The sequence below is a fragment of the Thalassophryne amazonica genome, chromosome 7 (genome assembly GCF_902500255.1).
Source record: "Thalassophryne amazonica chromosome 7, fThaAma1.1, whole genome shotgun sequence".
Taxonomy (NCBI): Eukaryota; Metazoa; Chordata; class Actinopteri; order Batrachoidiformes; family Batrachoididae; genus Thalassophryne; species Thalassophryne amazonica.
In genome coordinates, this window is record NC_047109.1 from 52,499,144 (window position 1) to 52,511,386 (window position 12,243).

Consider the following 12,243-nt stretch of genomic DNA (forward strand, 5'->3'; position numbering starts at 1 on the left):
TAGATCTAACACTTTTGGTCGTACACCGTGTGGGGTGCAGGCACACATTAAAGACAACTCACCATACATAAACAGATTTCACACAAGAACATTCCCAGGTCAGACAGGAACTCTCCCAAAACCTCTCGAGATTAAATGTGACTTAAGAGTACACAAACATGGTGGACAAGGAAGAAGCAACAGAGATAGTTTGTGGACTATTTCTAACAGAGAAAAAAAAAACGACACAAAAAGAAAAGGTGTCGTTTAAAAATGTGGAGACAGTGCGACCAGTGCTCGGGGGACACCACCCACGCTGGGATATTGTGCCAAGACAATCCAACATGTTGAATATCCACGATTTGCGGTCTGAGCGGTCCTGACGTCCTTCTGAGCAGACTAGTGCACTCTTAACGTCCCACACACAGCAGGAATATATGATAAGATTATCTTTAGAGCCATCGCAATAGTCAGGGCATCTTTAAGATTGACGGAAGGGGAAGATCGGGTCCCAAATTGGCATAATTATCTTGCCGTGTGAACCAGGAATTAGCAGCTCTCCACCAGAACCGCTTTGAGGCTGACCTAAAGTTATTTTCCATGACCTCGCCAAACTCCTCCCACACCTGAGTTTTTTTTCCACCAACCACTGAGGCTGCAGTTCTTCTGGCCTGCTGGGACCTGTTTGCTGATTCCAGTGATTTCTGTGTCAACCAGAGGTGAACGACTTTCTTCAGCCTGACTGCTTCCCTCACCACAGTGTCCACCACCAGGTTCTTGGCTTAGTGCAAGTCTCAGCCTTGTCCACACAATCTTCACAACCAGCAACCAATACAATCTTTTTCCGTGCCATTATCAAACAGTGTTCCGTAAACACAGAACCGTTTCAAGGACTACCTGCTTCCACACAAAAACGCTGTTGTGCACATGCCAGGTCTGTATGTGACGATATAATGCTTCAACAGAAAACAGAAAAGAAAATGTGTAAGAGCTAATCATTGTAGCAACAGAAGCTAAAGCTACACTACAAAGTGCCACATTAATAATAAAAAATACATCTTAATTCATGATGTTTCACATAAATACAGAGGTGCAGTATAACATCTATAGATCCTATATGTTTTTCAGTAAAGTCCCCACACAACCATTCATACAGTTCCAACTTATACCATTTCAAATATTAAAACCATTCACAAACTGCGTAAATAAAAAGTTTTATTCTCCTCTGTTGCACCATTTCAACTGGATTTATCTGCACAGCCTGATGAAAACTGTTATCCACATAATCAATCAATCAATTTTATTTATATAGCGCCAAATCACAACAAACAGTTGCCCCAAGGCGCTTTATATTGTAAGGCAAGGCCATACAATAATTACGTAAAAACCCCAATGGTCAAAACGGCCCCCTGTAAACAAGCACTTGGCGACAGTGGGAAGGAAAAACTCCCTTTTAACAGGAAGAAACCTCCAGCAGAACCAGGCTCAGGGAGGGGCAGTCTTCTGCTGGGACTGGTTGGGGCTGAGGGAGAGAACCAGGAAAAAGACATGCTGTGGAGGGGAGCAGAGATCAATCACTAATGATTAAATGCAGAGTGGTGCATACAGAGCAAAAAGAGAAAGAAACACTCAGTGCATCATGGGAACCCCCCAGCAGTCTAAGTCTATAGCAGCATAACTAAGGGATGGTTCAGGGTCACCTGATCCAGCCCTAACTAATAAGCTTTAGCAAAAAGGAAAGTTTTAAGCCTAATCTTAAAAGTAGAGAGGATGTCTGTCTCCCTGATCTGAATTGGGAGCTGGTTCCACAGGAGAGGAGCCTGAAAGCTGAAGGCTCTGCCTCCCATTCTACTCTTACAAACCCTAGGAACTACAAGTAAGCCTGCAGTCTGAGAACGAAGCGCTCTATTGGGGTGATATGGTACTATGAGGTCCCTAAGATAAGATGGGACCTGATTATTCAAAACCTTATAAGTAAGAAGAAGAATTTTAAATTCTATTCTAGAATTAACAGGAAGCCAATGAAGAGAGGCCAATATGGGTGAGATATGCTCTCTCCTTCTAGTCCCCGTTAGTACTCTAGCTGCATCATTTTGAATTAACTGAAGGCTTTTCAGGGAACTTTTAGGACAACCTGATAATAATGAATTACAATAGTCCAGCCTAGAGGAAATAAATGCATGAATTAGTTTTTCAGCATCACTCTGAGACAAGACCTTTCTAATTTTAGAGATATTGCGTAAATGCAAAAAAGCAGTCCTACATATTTGTTTAATATGCGCTTTGAATGACATATCCTGATCAAAAATGACTCCAAGATTTCTCACAGTATTACTAGAGGTCAGGGTAATGCCATCCAGAGTAAAGATCTGGTTAGACACCATGTTTCTAAGATTTGTGGGGCCAAGTACAATAACTTCAGTTTTATCTGAGTTTAAAAGCAGGAAATTAGAGGTCATCCATGTCTTTATGTCTGTAAGACAATCCTGCAGTTTAGCTAATTGGTGTGTGTCCTCTGGCTTCATGGATAGATAAAGCTGGGTATCATCTGCGTAACAATGAAAATTTAAGCAATGCCGTCTAATAATACTGCCTAAGGGAAGCATGTATAAAGTGAATAAAATTGGTCCTAGCACAGAACCTTGTGGAACTCCATAATTAACCTTAGTCTGAAGAAGATTCCCCATTTACATGAACAAATTGTAATCTATTAGATAAATATGATTCAAACCAGCGCAGTGCCTTTAATACCTATGGCATGCTCTAATCTCTGTAATAAAATTTTATGGTCAACAGTATCAAAAGCAGCACTGAGGTCTAACAGAACAAGCACAGAGATGAGTCCACTGTCTGAGGCCATAAGAAGATCATTTGTAACCTTCACTAATGCTGTTTCTGTACTATGATGAATTCTAAAACCTGACTGAAACTCTTCAGATAGACCATTCCTCTGCAGATGATCAGTTAGCTGTTTTACAACTACCCTTTCAAGAATTTTTGAGAGAAAAGGAAGGTTGGAGATTGGTCTATAATTAGCTAAGATAGCTGGGTCAAGTGATGGCTTTTTAAGTAATGGTTTAATTACTGCCACCTTAAAAGCCTGTGGTACATAGCCAACTAATAAAGATAGACTGATCATATTTAAGATCGAAGCATTAAATAATGGTAGGGCTTCCTTGAGCAGCCTGGTAGGAATGGGGTCTAATAGACATGTTGATGGTTTGGATGAAGTAACTAATGAAAATAACTCAGACAGAACAATCTGAGAGAAAGAGTCTAACCAAATACCGGCACCACTGAAAGCAGCCAAAGATAACGATACGTCTTTGGGATGGTTATGAGTAATTTTTTCTCTAATAGTTAAAATTTTATTAGCAAAGAAAGTCATGAAGTCATTACTAGTTAAAGTTAAAGGAATACTCGGCTCAATAGAGCTCTGACTCTTTGTCAGCCTGGCTACACTGCTGAAAAGAAACCTGGGGTTGTTCTTATTTTCTTCAATTAGTGATGAGTAGTAAGATGTCCTAGCTTTACGGAGGGCTTTTTTATAGAGCAACAGACTCTTTTTCCAGGCTAAGTGAAGATCTTCTAAATTAGTGAGACGCCATTTCCTCTCCAACTTATGGGTTATCTGCTTTAAGCTGCGAGTTTGTGAGTTATACCACGGAGTCAAGCACTTCTGATTTAAAGCTCTCTTTTTCAGAGGAGCTACAGCATCCAAAGTTGTCTTCAATGAGGATGTAAAACTATTGACGAGATACTCTATCTCACAGAGTTTAGGTAGCTACTCTGCACTGTGTTGGTATATGGCATTAGAGAACATAAAGAAGGAATCATATCCTTAAACCTAGTTACAGCGCTTTCTGAAAGACTTCTAGTATATTGAAACTTATTCCCCACTGCTGGGTAGTCCATCAGAGTAAATGTAAATGTTATTAAGAAATGATCAGACAGAAGGGAGTTTTCAGGGAATACTGTTAAGTCTTCAATTTCCATACCATAAGTCAGAACAAGATCTAAGATATGATTAAAGTGGTGGGTGGACTCATTTACATTTTGAGCAAAGCCAATTGAGTCTAATAATAGATTAAATGCAGTGTTGAGGCTGTCATTCTCAGCATCTGTGTGGATGTTAAAATTGCCCACTATAATTATCTTATCTGAGCTAAGCACTAAGTCAGACAATTCACAGAGAAACTCACAGTAACGACCAGGTGGACGATAGATAATAACAAATAAAACTGTTTTTTGGCTTTCAAATGAATTAAAGCTCTGTCTGGGTTTTTGATTAATTAATAAGCTGGAATGGAAGATTGCTGCTAATCGTCCGCCTCGGCCCGTGCTACGAGCATTCTGGCAGTTAGTGTGACTCGGGGGTGTTGACTCATTTAAACTAACATATTCATCCTGCTGTAACCAGGTTTCTGTAAGGCAGAATAAATCAATATGTTGATCAATTATTATATCATTTACTAACAGGGACTTAGAAGAGAGAGACCTAATGTTTAATAGACCACATTTAACTGTTTTAGTCTGTGGTGCAGTTGAAGGTGCTATATTATTTTTTCTTTTTGAATTTTTATGCTTAAATAGATTTTTGCTGGTTATTGGTGGTCTGGGAGCAGGCACCGTCTCTACGGGGATGGGGTAATGAGGGGATGGCAGGGGGAGAGAAGCTGCAGAGAGGTGTGTAAGACTACAACTCTGCTTCCTGGTCCCAACCCTGGATAGTCACGGTTTGGAGGATTTAAGAAAATTGGCCAGATTTCTAGAAATGAGAGCTGCTCCATCCACAGTGGGATGGATGCCGTCTCTCCTAACAAGACCAGGTTTTCCCCAGAAGCTTTGCCAATTATCTATGAAGCCCACCTCATTTTTTGGACACCACTCAGACAGCCAGCAATTCAAGGAGAACATGTGGCTAAACATGTCACTCCCGGTCCGATTGGGGAGGGGCCCAGAGAAAACTACAGAGTCCGACATTGTTTTTGCAAAGTTACACACTGATTCAATGTTAATTTTAGTGACCTCCGATTGGCGTAACCGGGTGTCATTACTGCCGACGTGAATTACAATCTTACCAAATTTACGCTTAGCCTTAGCCAGCAGTTTCAAATTTCCTTCAATGTCACCTGCTCTGGTCCCCGGAAGACATCTGACTATGGTTGCTGGTGTCGCTAACTTCACATTTCTCAAAACAGAGTCGCTAATAACCAGAGATTGATCCTCGGCGGGTGTATCGCCGAGTGGGGAAAAACGGTTAGAAATGTGAACGGGTTGGCGGTGTACACGGGGCTTTTGTTTAGAACTACGCTTCTTCCTCACAGTCACCCAGTCGGCCTGCTTTCCCGGCTGCTCGGGCTCTGCCAGAGGGAAACTAACGGCGGCTAAGCTACCTTGGTCCGCACCGACTACAGGGGCCTGGCTAGCTGTAGAATTTTCCACGGTGTGGAGCCGAGTCTCCAATTCGCCCAGCTTGGCCTCCAAAGCTACGAATAAGCTACACTTATTACAAGTACCATTACTGCTAAAGGAGGCCGAGGAATAACTAAACATTTCACACCCAGAGCAGAAAAGTGCGGGAGAGACAGGAGAAGCCGCCATGCTAAACTGGCTAAGAGCTAGTAGCTGCGCTAAACAAGCGGATTCCTAAAAACACACAAAGTGAATAATGTGTAAATAATTTAGAGGTGATTCAGCAAAGGGAGTGCTTTAGTTAAGGCACGTGAAGATTACACTGTGAAGCAAATCGTTATCTAGTTAACTAGATCAATCTAACTGCGCAGATTAAACAGCTAACAGATACAGCAAAACATCGCTGTGCTCCGGAACAGGAAGTGATACAATACCGCAGTGAGAGTCAACCACCAGTAGAGGCAAGCAAGAGCCAAAATCAACATAAGACATAATCGACATAAGATGCCCTTGTTTTGGAAGACAATGTCTCATAATACTTTAATTCTGTATCATGGAAATTACTTGTAAAGCATTTTTAAAGACGTCCCTTGGTATTTGTCTACTCTGGATGCATTTCACAGCCTGAACCAGAGGACCTGAGAGCTTTTTCTCACCAAAAAGAAGACAACATAACTTTTTAAAAACTGAAAGTCCTTTCTGCAATCATTTTATTAGCATCACAGTGCTCCATTTATTTTTGGTCAGCGTTCACTACAGTCATCCCTCGTCTCTACAGCATTCTGCTTGAGACAAAAATAAAGGCATTTAAGGATCCACAAAGAGAAAAAAGTATGTTAAATTACACTGTTAACAACAACGTCATTCATTAAGAACAGCTGAGGTTAGAGAGGCAGGGTTATGACATCATAGTTTCAGAAAAGCTCTATTGCTTGTCCACATGAAGACATGATGGTGGCGTTTTCAAATTTATCCACTTTGGGACCTGTTTTTTCAAAAATATTGTTTTGAACCACTGAAAACACAGTTTCCACGTGGACAAAATGGCAATAGAATATAAAATGTATGCGGTTATGCCAAAATCTGTTTCAGTGTGGAATGGGCCTCAGATTCTATGGTCCATGAAGCAGGAGAAATTCATTCTGGAGGTGAGGCCAGCTGGACAAGTTCTTCCACCAAATGTTCCCCAAAAACTCCCACCCACAACTCATTTAGGTCTATCAGGTTGACTTGGTGGCTTACCCTGTGATCTGACCCTAGTGATCACCAGCAGGCAGTCAGCTGACCATAACCATTTATCACAGTTTCATTACTCTAAGTATACAATAAAACACTGCAATAAGTAAAAGCCCAAATATTTGAAAGCAACTTGATGGGGACAAAAACACTTTAATCTCCATCTGGAGTAACATCATGAATAAGCTAAATTAAGCAGAAATGTCATGTCAATGAAAGTTTTGTGACTCTTCTTCCCAACACACACACACACACACACACACACACACACACACACACACACACACACACACACACACACACACACAAAATACAGATGTTATTCTGTGAAGAATTCCATGATTTACAAGCATTATAGGGAGTGAGCGGGGGAATCTATGGAGTTATTTTTACAGCTGTCTGCATTACTAACCACTTAAGATGTCAAACTGAAACTGCTCATAATCTTAACAGTGTAACTCTCTTTATCAGTCTCATTTGAACCCTGTGTGATATCGCAGGATTTGACCACTTATGGGGACAGCTGCTCCCGTTGCGCAATACATACACAGCATAACTTTACATGGGAAAACAGTGTACTGGTTTGTTTTCAGCTGCAATCACCGAAGCATTTGTGAAAAGTGTAGTTTTTTTTGGCTTCCCAGTGTAGAAGGGAAGATGAGTCAAATGTGAGAGGTCATGTTGGTAAGTGTTAGCCTACACAGCTAACCAGAGTAGCTTTATTCTCTCGTCTGCACACCCGCCTCGACAGATTAGAGCTCCGGGTCATAAACAATCCACAACACATGTCCACTTTCCATCACATCGTCACTTTTTCTTTGTATTTACACTTTGTTTGCATGTAATTTGTCCAAAAACTCCGAAAGTGCCATGTTTCTATCCCCCAAAGTAGAGAAATTATGTCATGTGTTATATTTTACCCCTTTAGCACCCCCTCTCAAACGAGACTGCACTGCCCATTTACTGTAAGACAAATGTGGCAAGCAAACAAATACTGAGAGCAGTATTAAAATCTAAAGTTTGTTCTTTGGTATGCAGCATTTAATTTTTTTTACTCACCATGCTCACCTCTACCATCTTGGTCATGAAGCAGAGGCACCTGGGAGCCCTGTCCCACTACAAAAAGAAAGACAAGAATTTTCACAAAAAAAGGGGGGTGGGTGTATATTACCAACCCCGTCTTAAATGAATTTCAAAATAATTGGTATCAAAAGATATAAAACATGTTTTTAGTACTACAGCAACAGCTAAAGTCAATCACAGAGCTTGTAACAGGAGTCAGACTCAACCACAAAAGAAAATAATGATGCTTTGTTATTCAAGTCAGCATTCCTGGTTTTGAGATTTTAATATCATTTTAAGGCATCGTCAAACTCTGCATGCACACATACCCGAGCTTGCGCCATCATACTCATGACCATAACCATTTGGGGGCGGTGGCTGACCAGCTCCATTGGGCAGTGGAAGCAGCGGGATACCAGGCTTGATCATGGCCCCACCATATGCTGGTTGTGCATACATACTGGGCGCATAGAGGGTAGGAGCATACTCACTGTGTACACCCTTCTTCACTGCTTTTCCCGCCTCATACACTTAAAATAAAGACAGACAGTTTATCATAGCAGACAGAAAACAAATAACCCCATGTTCTCAGTGCAAAAACAGATCTTCAACATACAGCAGAAAATAGTAACAAAAATAGATCTTTCACATTTAGTACTTACATGCCCGGGGGCAGCAGCAGCGATCAGGGCAGCAAGGGCAGCTGATGTAGCAACAGCAGGTATGTGGACAGCACTGACACCAACAGATTCCAATCAAAAGCAGCAACAGCAAGAAGCCCAGCACCACCAGGACAACCAGGAGCCAATCTGAGCAGAGCCACAGGAGGTATGAGATTTAATTCAACGACAGTTTCTCGTGACTCCAAATGTAGGTTACACCAGTAACAAGACACATGAAAGAGGGCTGCAATGATTAATCAAATCCATTATTATTCTGAACCTCACTTTAAAATATGAGAGTGATTGGGGTATGGTTGATTAATATGTAATGTAAAATATACATTAAATGGGGTTTTCAGTATTAAATTTAGATGGTCACAAAATTTGTAATCCAGATCAGATCTGGATCAACCTTTGTCAGTCGATAAAAGATACATCCTACATAACACTCTCAAATATGAAAGAAATTTGATCTTTTTTGACAGAGTTTTGAATTTTTGAAAATTCATTCAATGCTAAAGGATAGGGATTTTCCAAGATTTTTCCTGGCTTTGACCTTTGACCATAAATTGAACCAGTTCTTGCCTATCAGGATTTGAATTCTTTGTAAAAATCTCATAACGATATGTGAAAAATTGTGGGCGACAGGCTGTTCACAAACAGACAAACAAAAAAAGGGGTATAATTCACTTGGATATCAATCATTTTGGTGGATCTGCAGCTCTCTGACTTCTGCTTTCCCTCAGATGCCCAAATGGGCGTGAAATCTGCCCTTTGAGCCAACCAGAGAGTTGGGTTGGTTTTGAAATGCTATTTGGCTGATTTTGTCACACAGACCTGGTAACTCTGCACATTCACTTAACTTGTGCATTTTTGACTGCCACACATTTTTCCCCCCACATAATGCACTTCACAATTCGAGCTTGAGAGGTCCCCTACCACTCCTGGTGAGTACCACCAGGTTTGAAAATAATTCAAGGGGAAACATGGGATCATATACTGTTCTGTAATTGTACTTGTAGCCATTTATAGCAATTACCCTCATGGAGCTTGACATCGTGGTGGAGGAAAAGAAGCTTGAGATTTTAAACAAAGAAGGACAACAAAAGTAAAAGCTGACTGCAAGCTTTGTTGTGACTTTTAATCAAAAATAATAGGGTACCGCAGTCTTGTTTGAACCCTGCGTGATATCGCGGGATTTGAAGACTTTGAAGACTCCTGTGCTCCACTGCGCAATTATACACAGCATAAGTTCACACAGAAAAACAGCGTACTGTTTTGTTTTCGGCAGCAAAGACCCAAGCAAACGCGATAAGTTTTTTTGGGGGAAGGTGGTTCCCAGTGGAGAAAAGAAGATGAAGCGAGTGGGAGACGTAGTGTCGGTAAGTGTTAGCCTATACAGCTAACCAGAGTAGCTCTGTTCTCTCACCGGCAAAACCGCCTTGACACTTTTTCTTTGCATTTTCACTTTGTTTACGTGTAATTTGCCCAAAAACCCATTGAAAATGCCATGGTCCCGTGGAAGTAGACAAATTACATCATATTTTACTCCTTTAGCGCCCGCCCTCAAACGAGACTATGGTGCCCAATTGACAACCTTGGCATCAAAATGCTGAAAAGAACCTTCACTGCAGCTCTTAAGAAAATGTGCATTTCAGATGGCAAAGGTTTTGTGTGCGTGGGGGGTCCTCTACTACTTGATGTCTTTCAAGTACATTCTGTCAGCTTCTCCCTTGTTTCCACTCTGTCACCACAGCAGATCAGAGAGTTGATTCAACACACATTTTACACCAGATGCCTTTCCTGACATAACTCCACATTATATCAATCAATCAATCAATCAATTTTTTTATATAGCGCCAAATCACAACAAACAGTTGCCCCAAGGCGCTTTATATTGTAAGGCAAGGCCATACAATAATTATGTAAAACCCCAACGGTCAAAACGACCCCCTGTGAGCAACCACTTGGCTACAGTGGGAAGGAAAAACTCCCTTTTAACAGGAAGAAACCTCCAGCAGAACCAGGCTCAGGGAGGGGCAGTCTTCTGCTGGGACTGGTTGGGGCTGAGGGAGAGAACCAAGAAAAAGACATGCTGTGGAGGGGAGCAGAGATCGATCACTAATGATTAAATGCAGAGTGGTGCATACAGAGCAAAAGAGAAAGAAACAGTGCATCATGGGAACCCCCCAGCAGTCTACGTCTATAGCAGCATAACTAAGGGATGGTTCAGGGTCACCTGATCCAGCCCTAACTATAAGCTTTAGCAAAAAGGAAAGTTTTAAGCCTAATCTTAAAAGTAGAGAGGGTGTCTGTCTCCCTGATCTGAATTGGGAGCTGGTTCCACAGGAGAGGAGCCTGAAAGCTGAAGGCTCTGCCTCCCATTCTACTCTTACAAACCCTAGGAACTACAAGTAAGCCTGCAGTCTGAGAGCGAAGCACTCTATTGGGGTGATATGGTACTACGAGGTCCCTAAGATAAGATGGGACCTGATTATTCAAACCTTATAAGTAAGAAGAAGAATTTTAAATTCTATTCTAGAATTAACAGGAAGCCAATGAAGAGAGGCCAATATGGGTGAGATATGCTCTCTCCTTCTAGTCCCCGTCAGTACTCTAGCTGCAGCATTTTGAATTAACTGAAGGCTTTTTAGGGAACTTTTAGGACAACCTGATAATAATGAATTACAATAGTCCAGCCTAGAGGAAATAAATGCATGAATTAGTTTTTCAGCATCACTCTGAGACAAGACCTTTCTGATTTTAGAGATATTGCGTAAATGCAAAAAAGCAGTCCTACATATTTGTTTAATATGCGCTTTGAATGACATATCCTGATCAAAAATGACTCCAAGATTTCTCACAGTATTACTAGAGGTCAGGGTAATGCCATCCAGAGTAAGGATCTGGTTAGACACCATGTTTCTAAGATTTGTGGGGCCAAGTACAATAACTTCAGTTTTATCTGAGTTTAAAAGCAGGAAATTAGAGGTCATCCATGTCTTTATGTCTGTAAGACAATCCTGCAGTTTAGCTAATTGGTGTGTGTCCTCTGGCTTCATGGATAGATAAAGCTGGGTATCATCTGCGTAACAATGAAAATTTAAGCAATACCGTCTAATAATACTGCCTAAGGGAAGCATGTATAAAGTAAATAAAATTGGTCCTAGCACAGAACCTTGTGGAACTCCATAATTAACTTTAGTCTGTGAAGAAGATTCCCCATTTACATGAACAAATTGTAATCTATTAGACAAATATGATTCAAACCACCGCAGCGCAGTGCCTTTAATACCTATGGCATGCTCTAATCTCTGTAATAAAATTTTATGGTCAACAGTATCAAAAGCAGCACTGAGGTCTAACAGAACAAGCACAGAGATGAGTCCACTGTCCGAGGCCATAAGAAGATCATTTGTAACCTTCACTAATGCTGTTTCTGTACTATGATGAATTCTAAAACCTGACTGAAACTCTTCAAATAGACCATTCCTCTGCAGATGATCAGTTAGCTGTTTTACAACTACCCTTTCAAGAATTTTTGAGAGAAAAGGAAGGTTGGAGATTGGCCTATAATTAGCTAAGATAGCTGGGTCAAGTGATGGCTTTTTAAGTAATGGTTTAATTACTGCCACCTTAAAAGCCTGTGGTACATAGCCAACTAACAAAGATAGATTGATCATATTTAAGATCGAAGCATTAAATAATGGTAGGGCTTCCTTGAGCAGCCTGGTAGGAATGGGGTCTAATAAACATGTTGATGGTTTGGATGAAGTAACTAATGAGAATAACTCAGACAGAACAATCGGAGAGAAAGAGTCTAACCAAATACCGGCATCACTGAAAGCAGCCAAAGATAACGATACGTCTTTGGGATGGTTATGAGTAA

At 41.0% G+C, this 12,243-nt stretch overlaps 1 protein-coding gene across 2 annotated transcripts in view; it reads right to left on the reverse strand.

Moving 5' to 3' along the window:
- lsr (lipolysis stimulated lipoprotein receptor) overlaps positions 1 to 12,243 on the reverse strand; it is a 72,446-nt gene that overhangs the window by 17,480 nt on the left and 42,723 nt on the right. For both annotated transcript variants that reach the window (XM_034174161.1, XM_034174162.1), the window contains 3 exons: positions 8,355 to 8,501; positions 8,022 to 8,222; positions 7,690 to 7,746 (listed from right to left, as the gene is read on the reverse strand). In XM_034174161.1, coding sequence (XP_034030052.1) covers positions 7,690 to 7,746; positions 8,022 to 8,222; positions 8,355 to 8,501 — 405 coding nt within the window. The remainder of the gene's footprint in view (positions 1 to 7,689; positions 7,747 to 8,021; positions 8,223 to 8,354; positions 8,502 to 12,243) is intronic.